At 41.9% G+C, this 19,091-nt stretch overlaps 1 protein-coding gene across 3 annotated transcripts in view; it reads right to left on the reverse strand.

Annotated features, from left to right (window-relative positions):
• The window catches only part of CACNB4 (calcium voltage-gated channel auxiliary subunit beta 4), a 253,916-nt gene that overhangs the window by 31,561 nt on the left and 203,264 nt on the right, over positions 1-19,091 (reverse strand). For all 3 annotated transcript variants that reach the window (XM_065927847.1, XM_065927845.1, XM_065927846.1), the window contains exons 4-9: positions 17,314-17,436; positions 12,779-12,909; positions 10,876-10,952; positions 9,338-9,357; positions 9,032-9,112; positions 7,669-7,727 (exon numbers count right to left, since the gene is read on the reverse strand). In XM_065927847.1, coding sequence (XP_065783919.1) covers positions 7,669-7,727; positions 9,032-9,112; positions 9,338-9,357; positions 10,876-10,952; positions 12,779-12,909; positions 17,314-17,436 — 491 coding nt within the window. The remainder of the gene's footprint in view (positions 1-7,668; positions 7,728-9,031; positions 9,113-9,337; positions 9,358-10,875; positions 10,953-12,778; positions 12,910-17,313; positions 17,437-19,091) is intronic.

The raw sequence follows: 19,091 nt of genomic DNA on the forward strand, positions 1-19,091 counted from the left end.
GGGTTCCCTGAGAAAGTATTCGGTATTGTGCTTTTCATTCTTTCTTACATACATTCTAGTTAAGCCTTGAATTTATTAGGCAATGAATCCATTAAGCAATGAATGACAATAAAATTGTAAAATAAGTAGCTTTAAACTGATTCAAATCATTTCTAAGGTATCATAAAAGAGTAAGTATATGGTTCTGTAGGAGACACTGTTGGTGTTTAATTCAATTTGTTGAATTATTTTTTAGCCAAGACCTGAAAAACAGTACTGAAGAAGAAAGACTTTTAGGCAGTTACTTTTTCTCTTTTGGCTCTTTCTGAAAAAGAAATTATCCTATTTTGTCTAACCTACTGCATTCATAGCCAGTGAAACATGGAGGAGGTTTTCATTAGAACATATTGTTTATGCTGTAATGCTATGCAAAAGCCCGCTGTGTAATTGTTCTCTTGGCTGGTTTCAATTAAAGACTATTTGTTTTTTCTCCTTTTATTAATTGGTGGAACACAACACAGCAGATTGTCGTGGCTCAAAACGCAAGGATATTCCCCACACAGCGGACATGTCAGAGTCATAGTGAAACTACAAACACTTTTCTTTTTCCTAATCAAAGTTTCCGTATACACCAGTGAATTCATTATTGTTTTTCTGCTGCAGTGGCCTCTGCTAATTTGAAAGCAAGCCCTCTCTCCTACTCCCACCTTTATTATCTAGCTTTCTCAAACTCTGCCATACATCAGATCCCTCTCGGGCAGACTCTCTTTCTAGCCATTTCTTCTTCTGCTGCTGTATTCCTCCTCACATCTCTACAACCTCTGCTGTGCCATCAGACACCCTGGATCACTTGGCATTGGAAGTTTAGTTCTATTTCTATTAAAATCATCTTCAATAGTGCATGCTTGATGAATCAGGTAACTCAAGCTGATAAATCTCTGCTGTTACAATTAAATGCACTTCCTCTCTGTCTGAAGATTGAGGAAGAACCTCAGATTCTTCATTCTTGAAGGCAGCAATTAAGTCAGTCACTTTCTCTTTGCTAAATTACAATAATTACTTCCTTCTTTTCCATAAGGTCCTACCGTGCAAACCTTTACACACGGCTGTCTATACGGATGTTATGTGGGGACCAAAACAATCTAACAGAAACTTAGACTGTATGTGGGATGGCATTTGTTCAGTTCAAGAGCTTTTATGGGACCACAGGATGAAGCATTGCTCAGAACTTCCTTAAATAAAGGCCCACAGGTTAAAGCCATGTGACTCCAAGTACAGCTTAAGGAAGCTTGCTTGACTGAGCCAGACATATCAGCTATCAACAACCCAGGGAGAGCTGCATGAAGGTAAGGGTCATGGACCCTGTCATCAGAGGCAAGGATCAAAACCAATGTTAAGTTAAAAAGCCAGAGTTCAGCTGTTTCTTTGCAATGCTTTTTTTAAGTAGTAGATTCCTGGTACTCAAAAGTTACAAACAGAAGCAGGGTATCCATCTACCTGTTGTTTGACTTAAGAGATTAGAATATAAGGACTTTTTACTTTTCCTTCCAACTCCAATAGTCTAGTATTCAGTACTTTTCACTTGTTTCCTTTGAAATTACTTCATTCTCTGTCTATCTTGCTTAAAGACAGAGAGAGAATAGGATACATCTATGGCTTTCTTATTAAGCCCTCGTGTCTACAAGATAAATATGGCAGACTGCTGTTTGCTCAACAAAATCCATTTTCTCTTCCTCCTGGGCACATAGCTAGACTGTAATTCCTAGCCTCCTTTGCAAGAAACTGTGGCCACATGTCTAAGTTCTAGCCAGTGAAATGTGAGCATGATGTGAACCAGAGAAGCTGGTTCTCTCCTCTCCCTACAGCTGATTGTAGAGACCAACCCCAGGCCAGCAGTCCCAAATGATGCACAGGACAAATGTTCTTTCCAAATCTTCCCTTCTTCATCCTACCCACCTTCACAGCTGAGGAACACCTGCTTCAGACTGTGCAATGAGCAACAATAAGTTTCCACAGAGTTTGATTCATTATACATGTTGGGCTATATTTATCAAGGCAATCTAGCCTGTACTCTGACCAGTGCATTCTTTTGGCAAAACATGTTAGCCTTTGCCCTGCTTCATTGTGTACTCCAAGGCCAAATTTGCCTGTTAACTCCAGGTATCTCTTGACTTCCTACTTTTGCATTCCAGTATCCTATGATGAAAAGGACATCTTTTTTGGTGTTCGTTCTAGAAGGTCTTGTAGGTCATCATAGAATCATTCAACTTCAGCTTCTTCAGCATTAGTATTTCGAGTGTAGACTTGGATTATTGTGATATTGAATGGTTTGCCTTGGAAACAAACAGATCATTCTGTCATTTTTGAGATTGCACCCAAGTACTGCATTTCAGACTCTTCTGTTGACTATGAGGGCTACTACATTTCTTCTGAGGGGTACTGGTCCACAATAGTAGATATAATGGTCATCTGAATTAAATTTGCCCATTCCAATCCATTTTAGTTCACTGATTCCTAGAATGTTAATGTTTACTCTTGCCTTCTCCTGTTTGACCACTTCCAATTTTCCTTGATTCATGGACCTAACATTCCAGGTTCATTTCTTTACAGCATCAGACTTCACTTCCATCACCAGTCACATCCACAACTGGGCATTGTTTTTGCTTTGGCTCTATCTCTTCATTGTTTCTGAAGTTATTTCTCTACTCTTCTCCAGTAGCATATTGGGCACCTACCAACCTGGGGAGTTCATCTTTCAGTGTCATATTTTTTTGCCTTTTCATACTATGCATGGGACTTTCAAGGCAAGAACACCGAAGTGGTTTGCCATTCCCTTCTCCAGTGGAACCACGTTTTGTCAAAACTCTCCACCATGACCCGGCCATCTGGGGTGGCCCTACATGGCATGGCTCATAGTTTCATTGAGTTAGACAAGGCTGTGATCCATGTGACCAGTTTGGTTAGTTATCTGTGATTGTGGTTTTCATTCTGTCTGCCCTCTGAAGGAGAAGGATAAGAGGCTTATGGAAGCTTCCTGATGGGAGAGACTGACTGTGGGGGAAACTGGGTCTTGTTCTGACCCTGCTTAGTAAATCTTTAATTTAATTTTCAGTTGATGGGTGGGGCTGTGTTATCTCCCTGTTGTTTGGCCTGAGGCCAAACTATGGTAGGGGTAATGACCATAATGGCAACCTCCTTCAAGAGGACTTATGCACTCACTGTTGGATTGAGTGCCCCTCACCCCACAGCAGGCCACTGTGGACCCACGCCTCTGCTGGAGGCTCCTGGACACTCACAGCCAAGTCTGGCTCAGTCTCTTGTGGGGACACGGCTCCTTTCTCCTGGCTCCTGGTGCACACAAGGTTTTGTTTGTGCCCTCCAAGAGTCTGTTTCCCCATTCCTGTGGAAGTTCTGTCCTCAAATCCCACTGCCCTCCAAAGTCAAATTCCCTGGGGGTTCTCAGTCTCTTTGCTGGATCCCCAGGTTGGGAAATCTGTTGTGGGTCCTAGAACTTTCTTTCTTAACAGTACGAGAATTTCTTTGGTATATTGTTGTGCAGTTTGTGGGTCGTCTGCTCAGCAGCTCTATGGTAGGGCTAATAGCAACCTCCTCCAAGAGGGCTTGTGCCACACACTGCGTGTCCCAGGTAGCTACACCCAGAGCCCCTGTTGCTGCGGCAGGCCACTGCTGACCCGTGCCTCCATAGGAGACACTCAGACACTCAAAGGCAGGTCTGGCTCAGTCTTTCTGGGGACTCTGGGTCCCAGTGCACACAGTTTTGTTTGAGCCCTCCGAGCATCTCTGGCAGGTATGGGGTTTGATTCTAAATGTGATTTCATCCCTCCTACCATCTTGTTGGGGCTTCTCCTTTGCCCTTGGATGTGGGGTATCTTTTTTGGGGGGATCTTTTTTTGGTGGGACAGATAACAACCTGTCAATGGTTGCTCAGCAGTGAGTTGAAATTTTGTAGTTCTCACTGGGGAAGATGAGTACATGTCCTTCTATTCCATCATCTCGTTTTCAACAACACAAGAGATGACTCTACACATGGACATCATCAGATGGTCAATACTGAAATCAAACTGATTATATTCTTTGCAGCCAAAGATGGAGAAGCTCTATACAGTCAGCAAAAATAAGCCCAGGAGCTGACTGTGGCTCAAATCATGAACTCCTTATTGTGAAATTCAGGCTTAAATTGAAGAAAGTAGGGAAAACCACTAGACCATTCAGGTATGACCTAAATCAAATCCCTTATGATTACATAGTGGAAGTGACAAATAGATTCAAGGGATTAGATCTAATAGACAGAGTGCCTGAAGAACTATGGATGGAGGTTCGTGACACTGTATAGGAGGCGATGATCAAGACCATCCCCAAGAAAAAGAAATGCAAAAAGGCAAAATGGTTGTCTGAGGAAGCCTTATAAATAGCTGAGAAAAGAAGAGAAGCAAAAGGCAAGGAAGAGAAGGAAAGTATATCCATTTGAATGCAGAGTTCCAAAGAATAGCAAAGAGAGATAAGAAAACCTTCCTCAGTGATCAATGCAAAGAAATAGAGGAAAACAATAGAATGGGAAAGACTAGAGATCTCTTCAAGAAAATCAGAGATACCAAGGGAACATTTCATGCAAAGATGGGCACAATAAAGGACAGAAATGGTATGGACCTAACAGAAGCATAAGATATTAAGAAAAGGTGGCTAGAATACACAGAAGAACTATACAAAAAAAGATCTCCATGACCCAGATAACCATGAAGGTGTGATCACTCACCTAGAGCCAGACATCCTAGAATGTGAAGTCAAGTGGGCCTTAGGAGGCATCACTATGAACAAAGCTAGTGGAGATGATGGGATTCCAGCTAAGCTATTTCAAATCCTAAAAGATGATGCTGTGAAAGTGCTGCACTCAATATGCCAGCAAATTTGGAAAACTCAGCAGTGGCCACAGTACTGAAAAAGGTCAGTTTTCATTCCAATCCCAAAGAAAGGCAATGCCAAAGAATGTTCAAACTATCACACAATTGCACTCATCTCACACACTAGCAAAGTAATTCTCAAAATTCTCCAAGCAAGGCTTTAACAGTATGTGAACCAAGAACTTCCAAATTTTGAAACTGGATTTAGAAAAGGCAGAGGAACCAGAGATCAAATTGCCAGCATCCGTTGGATCATTGAAAAAGCAAGAGAGTTCCAGAAAAACATCTGCTTCTGCTTTATTGACTATACCAAAGTCTTTGTGTGGATCACAATAAACTATGGAAAATTCTTCAAGAGATGGGAATACCAGACCACCTGACCTGAGAAATCTGTCTCCTGAGAAATCTGTATGCAGGTCAAGAAGCAACAGTTAGAACTGGACGTGAAACAATGGTTGCAAATTGGGAAATGAATATGTCAAGGCTGTATTTTGTCACCTTGCTTATTTCATTTATATGCAGAGAACATCATGAGAAATGCTGGGCTGGATGAAGCACAAGCTAGAATCAAGATTGCTGGGAGAAATATCAATAACCTGAGATATGCAGATGACACCATCCTTATGGCAGAAAGTGAAGAGGAACTAAAGAGCCTCTTGATGAAAGTAAAAGAGGAGAGTGAAAAAGTTGGCTCAAAACTCAACATGCAGAAAACTAAGATCATGGCATTTGGTTCCATCATTTCATGGCAAATAGATGGGGAAATAGTGGAAACAGTAACAAGCTTTATTTTCTTGAGCTCCAAAATCACTGCAGATGGTGAGTGCAGCTATGAAATTAAAAGACACTTGCTCCTTGGAAGAAAAGCTATGACCAACCTAGACAGCACATTAAAAAGCAAAGACATTACTTTGCCAACAAAGGTTGTCTAGTCAAAGCTATGGTTTTTCCAATAGTCATGAATGAATGTGAGAGTTCAACCATAAAGAAGGCTGAGTGCTGAAGAACTAATGCTTTGAACTGTGGTGTTGGAGAAGACTCTTGAGTCCCTTGGACTGCAAGGAGATCCAGTCAATCAATCATAAAGGAAATCAGTCCTGAATATTCACTGAAAAGACTGATGGTAAAGATGAAGCTCCAATATTTTGGCCACCTAATGCAAAAAACTGACTCGTTGAAAAAGACCTTGATGCTGGGAAACATTGAAGGCAGGAGGCAAAGGGGACGACAGAGGATGATATGGTTGGATGGCATCACCAACTCAATGGACATGAGTTTGAGCAAGCTCTGGGAGTTGGTGATGGACAGGGAAGCCTGGCGCACTGCAGTCCATGGGGTCGCAAAGAGTCGGACACAACTGAGCAACTGAACTGAAACTGAAGTCTGTACTGAGATACTTAGCAATTCACATAATGGCACTGAAGCTTTCTGCTTCCTTGAACTAAAATGTCAATTATTAGAACTAAAATCCCAGCTTATTTTCTTTCTATTATATATAGTCCCAGAAACTAACAAATACTTTAAACACAATTATCCAGAAGGTTTTTCTTTTAACAAATACATACAATTTGTACTTAAAGCATTATCATGTTTGCTTTTTTTCTTAAAATATCACATTTTTTAAAACCTATGTGGAAATTTTAAAAAAATATCTTTAAATACTTAAAAATTTAGTAAGCTGGATGCATTTATCCATACTTATCCATCAGAACTAAGTTTTCTTCATTTCTAATAAATCTTAAGATATTGATTTCATGTGGTTATTTTTACATGGAATACATTCTGCATTGTGAAAGAGCTTAGTTCTTAGTATTGAGTCGGTGTGGACTTTTTAACATTTCTCTGCAAAATACAGATGCTCCTTCCAGATATTTTTCACAGAACTAAAATGATAAAATTTTCCAGTGGTTAAAGACTGAGCCATGTTGATATGGGTCATAGTGAGATAGGATACATATAAAAGAAACCAATAAAATAGCAAGGTAATTTCTAGTAAAACACACCAAGAACTGAATATTCAAAGAAATACTACTCCCTACAAAATAGTCACTTTGGGAGGCTTATGATGAAAACAGGCTTCCTTGGTGGCTCAGTCAGGAAAGAATCTGCTTGCAATGCAGAAGACTGCCTACAACAGAGTAGACCCAGGTTCGATCCCTTCGTCAGGAAGATGCCCTGGAGAAGGAAATGGTAATCCATTCCAGTATTCTTGCCTGGAAAATACCATGGACAGAGGAGCCTGGCAGGCTGCAGTCCATGGGGTTGCAAGAATAGAACACAACTTAGCAACTAAACCACCACCACCATGATGGAAACATTTCTTGCCCTCTTCTTTTAAGGAAATTTAGTACTTTATGTCTTCATATGATACACATGCATATCTGTGCATACACACAGTTCCCAAATGACTCTACCCAACTTGACCAGCGATGCACCGTATTGTCAGAAACATTCTATAGTTTTCATTATTTTCTCATAAACATGTTTGGTATGAATTCAATTACAAATGAGAAAGTAAAGACTAACAGATACATTTAAATAAAACAAATGGATTATTTTCCTTATCAAGGTCCTTTTACTTTAAGAGATTCAATGCTATACATCCTAACTTCATATTTTCAGAGCGCTTTCATTGTGTTCTCCCTTGAACATTGAGTTAACTTTTAATTAGAGAGCATCTGCAATCGCAGGAAACATAGACCTACAAATCAATTTATCATTTATGGTGGTTAAAGGAAAATAAAAATGCAAAAGCATCTCTATGTCTCACCTCCCATCAAACCTGTGCTTCAGGAAATCAAAGAGGGCTTTCTGCATCATGTCTGTGACCTTTGCAGAGGTGAGAAAAAGACAATGAGGCAAACAACAGCAGAGAGAGACAAATCAAAAGTGAGAGAACTGCAAGAGAGGGGCACTTCAACCAAAGACCTTATCACAGCTATTTGTCTGCTGGGGGTGGGACAGGGCAAACAACCATGAACGGAGTTTTTCACACTTAACCTACTTGCACTTATTCAGTTTCCCCCATTGGGTCTCCTCCAGGGTGCTGAGGGGTGAACCAGCGGTGTTCACTAGGCCCAAGACAGACTCTCATCTCTTTCTTAGGGGATAGAACGGCCACCAGGAGACCAGGATTAGCTGGCTCTGTGCACAGGTACGGCCTGTCCATGGCATACCTGAGTGGTGCCTGCCTGCAGTGAGGAGCAACTAGACCTCCTTGGGCTAGCCCCAGGCCCAGCCTCCTGCTAGTCTGTGCAAGTTGGCGGACATTCTCCACATCCAGGGCTGGACTTCTGTAGACCCCTCTCTGCTCTTCCTCAGACAGTCCCCATTGAGGGGGGAGGGGAGGGGAGGGAGTGAAAGGGGAAGTGGGAGAAGGAGATGGGATTCTTAAACCTGTGTCAAAGAGCTTGATTAATTCACTCAACAAATGTGCACTGAAATCTGGCTATGTGCCAGATATTGTGCTGATTCAGTGGGAAGGGTGCCATGGAGGTGGCCCACCTTCAGATAATGTCCTACCCATTTATTCTTGTCCATGCTGGCATAAAGTCAAAATGGCATCATCTGAAATGCAGGACATCTAAGTGTTTGCTCTTTTCTTCCTTACATTGCTTCGTTCATCTCTGAAGGAGTTCATTGATATTTTTAATGGAGTTTTTTCCCTTTTCTACATCCTCTAAAATAAAGAAGCAGGGAAATGTTTGGTGGAATATGCCATCGTCTTGAGCACCCAGCAAAGTGAGACTGGTTGGTGCTCTGAGGTGAGGTTTGCTGGCAGATTGCTTTTATGTTCCCCTGTGCCGTTCATTCGTTATTTTTTCTAACAGCAACAGGGACCGTCGAGACAGATAAAATCCTTTCCTTTGAATTGAGAGCAGAGCAAACCTTTGACCAGAACTTCCCATTATAACTACTTTGAGGGAGCTATTTCTAAACACTGTAATACATGAAAGATGAGAAGAGGGCCAGAGAGGGAGGAAGTAGCGAAGAGCCACATGAACCCCACAAAGCACCTCCCATCTTCACAAGCTGAGGGCCCGAGTGTAAGCAGACCCCAAGGAGGAAGCTCCCAGTGGCTGTCTCCTAGGTCCTTGATCAAGAACTGAAGGGTAACAGACTGATATCGGTACCTCATAACCCTTCAGCGATGGCCCCACCAGCACCACCGGACGCATGGACGGCACAACGTCGTAGGGGGGGATGTGCTCCGTCTGAAAGAGATGATTGGACACACATAACAAGGTGTGAGGGTCAGCAGCCCTGCTCCACAGCCACAACATTCACAATCCTCCAGCCAAATGAGAAATGACAACCACGGGTCCCACCAAGGAGACGCCTCCCTCATTTTATAGGCATTTGGGTCACTGAAATGGAGCATTGCAGGCATTTATGGATAGAAACCTTCACAGGACATTTAAAAATGAAACATGACTTACCACTTTTTGCTTCTGTTTTGCTAAAAGACAATAATGAGAGCCATATCAAAATATGTAATCTCTGTCATTGTCAGCGCACGATTTTAAAAGATGGAAGAATATGCCAATTTGTCCCTGTCATTCTCGTCATTTCCCAATCACCCACTCTGCAGAGTGTTACTCTACTATTTCATTCTGGTCGGGCCAATTGGGAAGACAAATGCAAAAACAGACAACTTCTCCCGGAACAGATGACCTCATACCCTGATTTCACAATGGGTGGGGAGGGTGGATTGCATAACATTGGCTGGGCCAGCCACAGGCCATGGGTTGTTCCCGTGCTGGACACAGCATGTGGTGTGGCTGAGAGCAACTTGGACAAATCAAATTTGATAAAAAGAGACTTAGAACAATAATTTGTATAATAATGACCATCACTGCACTCACTAGTTATTTTTGGATGTGTAATTTTGGTAAACTAGCAGAAGAATTTGCAGTTCTTTTTGTGTCCTTAAGGCTTTCTGCTCACTTTCCAGAATACTGACATATTTTTCCTACTGCATTCCTTTTCATTTCAAGTAAGTTTATAATCAGTTGTTCCTGTTCTTTCTTGTGTGTAATAGTAAACAGTTGCAATGACTTAAATGTACAGCAAATGGGGATGAGGCAAAATATACTCAATATCTGTGGCTTTGTGGCCACCCATGCAGTCCTGTCCATTTGGGGAAACCTAAAGAACAAGACTTTGGTTCAAAGCCCTGGAGATCAGGGTTCACATACAAGGACTCAGATACTCAGATCTGTTCTGGAACCAACCCAGTTTCCTGCAGTTATGGTATGCCAGGACAGATATTGGATCTGTCATTCTGAATTGATAATCCCAGATACATTAATGCAGCATCCATTCTGGGGCAGAACAAAATGAGCCTGTAGAGCCAGGGAATGTGGTGGAAGAAAAATTCTTGCTTGAATACCTCCACAATTTCTAATTGCACAACAGCTCCTGATTGGGCCACATCACTGTCCCGTCATTACCATTAAATTCAGGGTTCAGTTTTCTGCTATTCAAACAGAAATGAGCCCATTTGGGCCAAACCTCATTCTCTGCTTCAGCCCTCCCCACCTCCACAGCTCAGGGTATACCAACACACCCTGAAGTTTTACATGAAGACTGAAACTCAGCATTTTCTTTAGAATGCTTTTAAAACTCATATAATTGGCCCTCACCATCTTAAAGTGTGCTGGGTTCTCAGGTGGAATAGTGAACTTGCTTCTGAATGATTTATACAATAGAGGGCAATTAAGATTGTACAAAATCATGAGCCATATCAAAACATGTAATCTCTGTCGTTGTTACAATGATCTGAATTTCTAGTAACACAAGTACCCTTTAAATCAAATTAAATTACTAGAGGGAAGCAAATAAGCAATGAAATATTAAGTAAAAAAATCTTTAAATTGCTTCCAAATTAGTAAAAAAAAAAATATTTGCATGTATTTTCAAAGATTAAGAAAGAAATACATTCCATTTAAAAAAAAAGTCTAACTAAAACCCTCACCTGTTGATGTGGGAGTTGCTCGAAATGTCCCTGATACCATTTCTCCGAGACTTGAAGAAGAATTTCCACTGGATTTCCTAAGATACAGAAAGGGAACTTAGGACTCATTCCCCAGATTCCTTGAAAATAGAACTTGAGAGTACAAAACTTTCTTTGGCCTTAATCCTACTAAATAATTTAAAACACACCAAGTCCTGCTCTTAGAGTAGAGCTTCAAGAATCTGCCCAAATGTTTTCTTTGACTTCCTTTCTCAGAGAAAGTGGGAAACTAACTAGGATCTGGAAATACTTTGCAAAAGTCTGTTTCCTAATTATTCAATGCAGAAATGAGGCAAACGAATCACTAATAGGAGTGTTCTTGTGATCCGCCTGCTTAACTGACCCTGACCACCAATGCACTGGCTGGATCTCAAACACAGCTCAGAATGAGCAGAAGAGTAGTCACTGTTATAGAACTAAGGATACAACAGTGAGGGGAAAACAAAATTCTTTCCCTCATACAGACAAATTCTAGTGGTGTCAGTATCAATCAGATGAACAGGTAAAAATGTAGTATTTTTGATAGTAGTAAGTGCAACAAAGAAAACTGAAGGGGAGAGAAATAAGAAGCAAGGGAAGAGAAGTGGATTCAACTTTAGATATGGTGGCAGGAACTGGATCATTGAAAAGATGATATTTAACACAGATCTGAAGCAGATGAAGGAGTGATTCAGTGGGAAAGTGAAGGAAAGGGTCCAGTAAGAAAAAACAGCAATTGCAAAGGAACATAGGTTTTCACCTGGAGCAGCTAGACAGACAAAAAGTCTAGTGAAGAAGTAATAAGAGGGACGAATCATTAATGATATTACAGGCATGTTATATCCTAACAAAGGTCGATAATTAAAAGTGGGGCTCACACTGTACTATTGTGATCTCCTATCACTGTTTAAGAACTTCCCATTGTGACAAAGGCGAAAGGGCTGCTAAAGAACAGAGGTGTTTTTTGTTTTGTTTTGTTTTTTCCATTTATTTTTATTAGTTGGAGGCTAATTACTTTACAATATTGTAGTGGTTTTTGCCATACATTGACATGAATCAGTCATGGATTTACATGTGTTCCCCATCCTGACCCCCCCTTCCACCTCCCTCCCCATCCCATCCCTCTGGGTCCAGAGGCGTTTTTGAAACAGAAAAGGATCTAATAGAAAAAGGAGGTTGAGAGTTAAGAGAAAGAACTAATTCTATTTTAGGACTTTCAAAAAACAGTAACACGTATCAAATCAGTGCTTCAATGTAGGCTCACAATATATGCAGGCTTAGTATGATGCTGGTTTGTCCTCTCGGGCTTTGCTTGTATCGCTGGGACCTTTAAACACCTGTACTCTGATCTTTGTGGACACTTCATTGTTCACTAGAGGTTAATTCATCTGAAGCTGGACAGTCTTCCCTTTATTACCAAGCAGTGGCCACAGAAAACCCTGGAGAAGCTGCTACTAGTCCTGGGATGGTATTGCATGTACCATGGCTTTCTGTGCTCACTTGAAAGAGAGTTTCTGAAAAATAACCAAGGAGAGCTACGATGCCAGGTCAGGCCAGGCCCCCACTTACGGTACTGTTAAAGGATGCCCTACACGACTCTCACAGAGGGAAGCTCAGGTTCCCAAGAGGGTTTGTTGAGGTCACAGAAAACAGTCTCCACTGTGGAATTCATGTTGATTCCAGGAGTCTCAGGCTTCATTCCGTACACAACAGGGGGCATGAACTACCTGAAACCCCCTTGTGTCAATTTCAGAAACGCCTTGCGCATAGAAAAATAACTTTTACTTCAAAAGCATACGTGTTTAACTTAATAAGGAAACTTGAAAACATCACCTAATTTCCCTACTCCCTCCAAATAAAATGTGGAGAAAAGAAGGAGCCTTACCCTCCGTGAAAACGTCCTCTTTTCTGTTCTTGCTGAATCCGTATGTTTTCCAATCTCAGCGGACTTGGGATGAATCCAATCTCACAGCCTTCTTTCACCAGCCTTCCTATCCACCAATCATTGTTATATTTCTAGAACACAGAAATAAAGATGCTATCAATTCACTTATCTTCACATTTATTCATTTCAGGGGGCCAAAAGATTGAAGCACTATGTTATATAATATTATACTGTACCATATTATATATACAAACACTATTTATAGTATATTATACCATATCATATATATCTGGGAGGTGTCCAAAGAATAAAGCCAACTTTCTAGTCCAAAAGCCAAGATAATTAATACTTCAGGGTCTGCAGGCCATATGGTCTCTGATGCAACCTCCGTAATCTTCTGTTGTAGTGTGGAAGCAGCCACCAACAGTACGTAAATACGTAAGCATGGCTGTGCTTCAATAAACCTTTTCTTTCTGAAAGACGGCAGGCTGGTTTCAGCCCATGGGACACAGTTTGCTAATCCCTGGGATAAAATCAGGTCTTAAGGTTCAGATTCCTTTGGTGTTTGTCAAGAAGCCCTCGCCACATCTTTGGGAATAGATTTTATAAGAATAAATATGCACCACTGTAATTAGAACTCTGGAAGACAAGAGAGACAAATCTAAGATGAAATACACTGAACAGTCTGTTATTTATCAAAAGCTTTGAGGTAAAAATTCCACCGTACTATCTGTAATTTACTCTCTCTGGGGAAAAACAATATAATCTTCCAAATACAGATTTGCAAATCAAGGTCCATCTTATTACCCGAAGAAAAACAAGCCTACTCTCACAAAGACTAAGCATATTTTACATAAGTGAAATTTTTGAAGTAATCTCCAAGTGACCTGAAATCCAATAGGAATGAAGGAATTTCCATTTAAATAAAATTCCAAGACATGTAACCTTGGGAAACAAACCCACACAAAGGCTTCAGTCAATATGGGGTGAACATGGTCCTATTTGATGGACCAGCAAAACTGCATTTGTAATGATAGATTTGCTGAATTTTCTGACTTTTTAAAAAATGCACAATATGACAGCTGCAAGTTAAGTTTTACTTGGGGCAAAATGAGGACTATAGCCCAGGAGATGGCATTTTAGATAGTTCTAAGAAACTGCTCCAAGAGGCAGGGGAGGGAGGTCAGAAGGAGTACATTCAATCAAGCACAAACGGAAGCTTTCTGCTAGTCATAAGGAGCAGTCATCATTAAGAAGGAATTTAGTGCTTTTCTAAATATGAGGAGATATAAGAATTGGGCTCATAAAATTGGCTCCTGAAAAATACCTAACTATCTGAAGACCAGTTATTCCAGTTTTCCCCAGAGCACCGAGTGCCTCATTTCTGCTCTCCACTTTCAGAGGGTGTTGGAAGTCAGCAGCTGCAGCAGCACATGATTTAATCCTTATAGAGGCAGATGACAAGTGCCCGTGTTGTTGTTGTTGTTGAGTCGCTAAGTCGTGTCCGACTCTTTGGGGCTTCCCTGGTGGCTCAGTAAAGCACCCATGGCAAGTGCCAGTTTGTAGTTGACAAATCCTAGGGCAGAAGGCATGTTTAATCCAAGCTACCTGCCTCAAGGGAAGGTTTCAGCTAGGTGATTTCCAGAAAACAGACATTAGTCCTACTGTTTACATCCTCCAGAGATAACTCCGAAAGCTTCCTTTATTGTCCTTATTAGTGTCGGACAAGGTAGCTCTCTCTCTTTGATCCAGGAAGCATCTCACATTTTCAAAGCGTAACTCAATATGGTATATTTTGCTTAGTTCACAGGACAGTAGAATTTATATGTATATGACATTGACACGCTGAGGAGAAGTGGATATTTCCATTGAATCATCAAAGCACGAAATTCCGGGTGACTCTGAGTAATTCTGAGTAACAGTTTTATACTCAAAAGCAAAAAGATATGAGTTAGAGATGTGGCCTTTGTTTTGCACGGAGCTCCTACACAAAGCACACGTGCCATGCAGTCTGAGCCTGCACTGAAATGTGAGTCAACCTAATATAAAATCTTGAACAGTCTCGGTCTCAATTTCTCCCACCTTTCCATCTTTTATTTCAGGATAACACTCCTGAAATAACGGGTCTATTTCTTTTGGAATTAACAAAAGGCAGTGGGACCCCTTTAGAATGTTTGGGCCATGGATTTGGAATTTAAATTTTACTGTGGTGGGGACAAAACAGGCAGTGAGTCATAGTTTCCAACAGCTTAAGTTACTTCCTGAAATCAAATTAGCCCACCGGAACACTAACTTACTAACTGCTACCCAAATAGTCTTAAAGGGGTTCCTGAAATAGTTGATGTAACTTCCCAAGATGTTCTACTTTCTTCTAGGAAACAGCTAAAGCAGAGAGAAGATCTGACTCAATGAAAGTTCTTTGAGTCACTTAGGGGAAAGTTACATGGTACATTCAAGGGCTTAAATCACTGGTCATTCGGTGTATGTGATAAGGACAGCTGTAGCTCTTCTCTGCTTTCAAGCTTTTCATTACTGAGAAAGTAATGAAAATAGAGCATACCAAATGGCCTTCTGGGTTATGGATGAGAGGAAAGGCTACACCTCGATTATAGAAATATGTTCACTTGTGTTGACCTTCTGGGAGTACATGCCAACTCCCTGGCAAGATCACCTTAGTGATATTCCAATTCTTCTCATTTTGCTTTCCTGAAAATGATGAGCACTTTCTCTTCCTAAGGTGTTTCCTTATCTGAGATCTCAAAATCTGGAAACAAGTGGCTCTAATCCATATAGGATTACCAGCTCAACATCATACATCAAACTGCCAGGCAAGGGAAAGTCACTGGTCAAGGAGGATATAGATCAAAAAAGCAACCAACAGGACAAATGGAGACAATTGATGGAATGGAGGAAAGCAATAAAATGCATCAAGGTGGGGATGCAGGTGCGAGTAGTGTGCATGGAATATCTGAGGACTTCTTTTACTGTTTCAAGTGCTGCTTCTCCTTGGAAACAATGGGAATGAGCAACTAATGAATATGGTTTGGTCATTTTTGATGAGAATAGTGACATAAAGTCACCCTAACCTTTCAGGTGCTAGGGCACATGTTTCGGGTTGAGAATCCTTGTCTTTCAGGCAAATATGAATATCCCCCTGTCATACATGATCAAGAAAGCAGAAGAGGTCAACTCGATGCTTCCTCAGTTTCTCATAACCAAAGCTGTGAGTACCTAAACTCATCTTTTCCCTATCTGTTATAATGAGTAAGGGTTCCCCTTCTTATCAAAGGTCTGCCCCATCACTTGGGGTCTGAATCCCAGGCTTCCTGACTATCAAATCTTCCCACATTCCCCATCAATCTCTCTTCTTTTCTCTCTGTTAACAGGCATGGACACATGTTCTGATGGCTCCCATCTTGAAAGAAAACCTCTTTTCACTTCATACTCTCTTCAGTCTACTGCCTGATCAGTGTCAGCTCCCTTGGAAGCATGGTCTGTGCTTTGCTAAATATACTTCCTAACTCCCCTTCTCTCCTCATCACACTGCATCCAGCTTTCATCTCCCCAACTCCAGACAATGGTCCCAGTGACCTCCACGCTGCTGACCGCCGTGTGCCAACCCAATGTCCATTCCTTTCTCCTCACCTTAGGTGACATGTCACAACATTGGCTGCAGCTGGTTGCTTCCTCCTTTTGAACACACTCTTCTCTGTTGATGTCCATGAATTGCTCTGTCCTAGTTCTCCTCCCATATCTCAGGCTTCTCCTTTTCAGTTTCCTTATTTGCTGAGTCTTTTCATGCACCCCACCTTTGCAGGATGGAATTCCTTTGGATTTGATCCAGGGCTGCCTTCTCTCCTCCTTCTCCTCTGTCTTTAGATGACTTCATTCATTACCACAGCTTTACATGCCACCTGGATAAACTAACGATCCAAATGTGTATCTTTGGCCCCACCCCTTCCTTTGAGCTCCAAATTCTCACATCTAATTTCCTACTTCATTTTTCCTTTGAGATGTCCACTCCCCAAATCCCCTTCCCATCTGTCCTCACCCCACCCTAGTCATATCCATCCTAGCTGCTCAATTCATAAACCTTGATTTCCTTGATCATCTTTGATGTCTCCCTCAATCTTAGCTCCTCCACAAGGTCCATCACCAGCACTCTTCACTGAATTCCCACAATATACCTCAAATGTGGAGAGAAATAGTTTTCTCCATCTCAGTAGCACCAGGATGGCTCAATCCCATTATCCCTCATGTAGAATGGCTCTAACGGTCTCCCTGATTCCAGACTTCTCCCACTCCAAACCACTGTCTCTCCAACAGCTAGTTTTATTTTAAATGTGTGATAATGCAAGCAACAATCTCAGTCTTCTAAATCTCGATGAGGAGGGATGGATTTGTAAGCCTTTCCAATTAAATGAGGCAAAACACTGGCAGCCCCTCAGGGCTCCTCTCCATTTAGTTTGGCTCAGAGCTGATTCCTGGCCTTGACTGTGCGGCAGGTTAAGGAATGCAACATGCCCTACATTTACCTCTTTTATGTGTAGAAAGTCCTTCGCGTCGAAGGAGATGGCCGTGCTGGGAACAGGCACATCCTCGTCCAAGGCACCACAGTAGCTCACGTTTGTCTTCACCGCAAACGCTACGGGTTTGGACTGGGAACAGAACCATGGAAGAAGGATGAAGGGAGGAAGAGGAGGAGGGGTTTTCTCACTGAAATGTAGAATCAGATCACGGAGAGTACCAGGCAGTAAGAAAAATCACTTTCCAAGGAGGGATCTCAACTGGGTTTCGCATTTCCAGCCAGCACTAAGAAATCTGCAGAAAGGACTCTGAAAAGCATTCCGTCCTATTCACCCAACCGTGTACCCTCTCCTGTCATACTTTCCAACTTCCCAAAGAATTGTGCCCCAGAGTCTTGGGGAGCGAAGGCAGAAGGGGCAGTCTGCTTTGTCCTTTAGTCATAAAGCTTAAGTTTGTTATTTTATTTTCTGACGTATAAGAGTCCTTTGACTCTTTTTACCTCTCTTTGGCTGCACCATGAGGCCTGAGGGATCCCAGCTCCCCAACCAGGGATTGAACCTGGGCCCTGAGCAGTGAGAGGATGGAGTCCTGACTCCTGGACTGCCAAGGAATTCCCACGTTTATTATTTTAAATGATAACAGATACCCACATCTTGGGGTACAGGAAATGTATGCTGGGTCTTAAAGAAAAAAGAGGTGGAGGGGTAAAATAAATATTGTTGAAATAGCCTCAGATCTGAAAACCTGTAGGATCCCACTCAACAGAATATCTTGTCCTAGCAGGGAAAAGAAAGGCCAGCCCGGCTGGGGCAGACAGGCAGGGTGGAGCTGTTCACACATCATTTCACCTTCTCCCAAGCTAACAAAACTGCTTCTGAAACTTTTTAGACAAATTCCCCTGCAGCAGAGCGCTCCTGGGCGGCTGCAGCTTGGCAGAGGCTCAGCCAACCTCCAGCTTCAGCTGACAGCATTACTGCTCGCATTTGGGTGACCACAGCAGCCACAGAATAGACCCTGAGAGAAAACTAAAACAGAAATTAGCCACAAGAGAACACACCAGGTTTCTGCAATCCTGGGCTCCTCTATTCTAGAGGTGCTTAGTCGCTCAGTCACCCATGAACCCATGGACTGCAGCCCACCAGCTCCTCTGTCCATGGAATTCTCCAGGCAAGAATACTGGAGTGGGTTTAGTTTCAAGTTCCAGAGATTTGAGCTTGGGTCTCCTGCATTGGCAGGTGAATTCTGAACAACTAGCAGGCTGCTCTGCTTTGGGCTCATTTCTTCGTGCTGGGAACACGCCTGGGGAGCAAGAGGGTTGAGGCAGGACCTGGATTAGGGTTCCACTGACACCTCACTGCCTGCAACCCCCTTCCACCGCCTGGCACAGATATCACGGGTGTCAAAGCAAAGGAAGACACTTCCTGAGCCTGCCTCATCCTCCTCTTCCCCCTCTTTTAAATATTTTACTGTCAAAATAGAAAAGGGAAGGAGTTCACTTTATTTGAGCTTCCATTTTTTTTTTCCTCCTAAAACTTGGAAAGACTGGATCAATATGCCTTAGGAGTCTATCATGAAGGGCAAAGAGGAGAGGCTGACCAGGAATCTGTTATGTCCATTACTCTGAATAAAATTTCATTTCAAAAAAGGGGTCTGTGCTTTTTCAAGAAAAAAAAAAGTCTGAAAGACATAGCACTCGGAAATCGCTAGTGACTCGTTCAGTTCTAACATTCAAAAATGCAATTTGTTCTTTGTTGCCTCCTATGGGGTCGTCTTCCTCTGGAATATC

The sequence above is a fragment of the Muntiacus reevesi genome, chromosome 3 (assembly GCF_963930625.1).
Source record: "Muntiacus reevesi chromosome 3, mMunRee1.1, whole genome shotgun sequence".
NCBI lineage: Eukaryota > Metazoa > Chordata > Mammalia > Artiodactyla > Cervidae > Muntiacus > Muntiacus reevesi.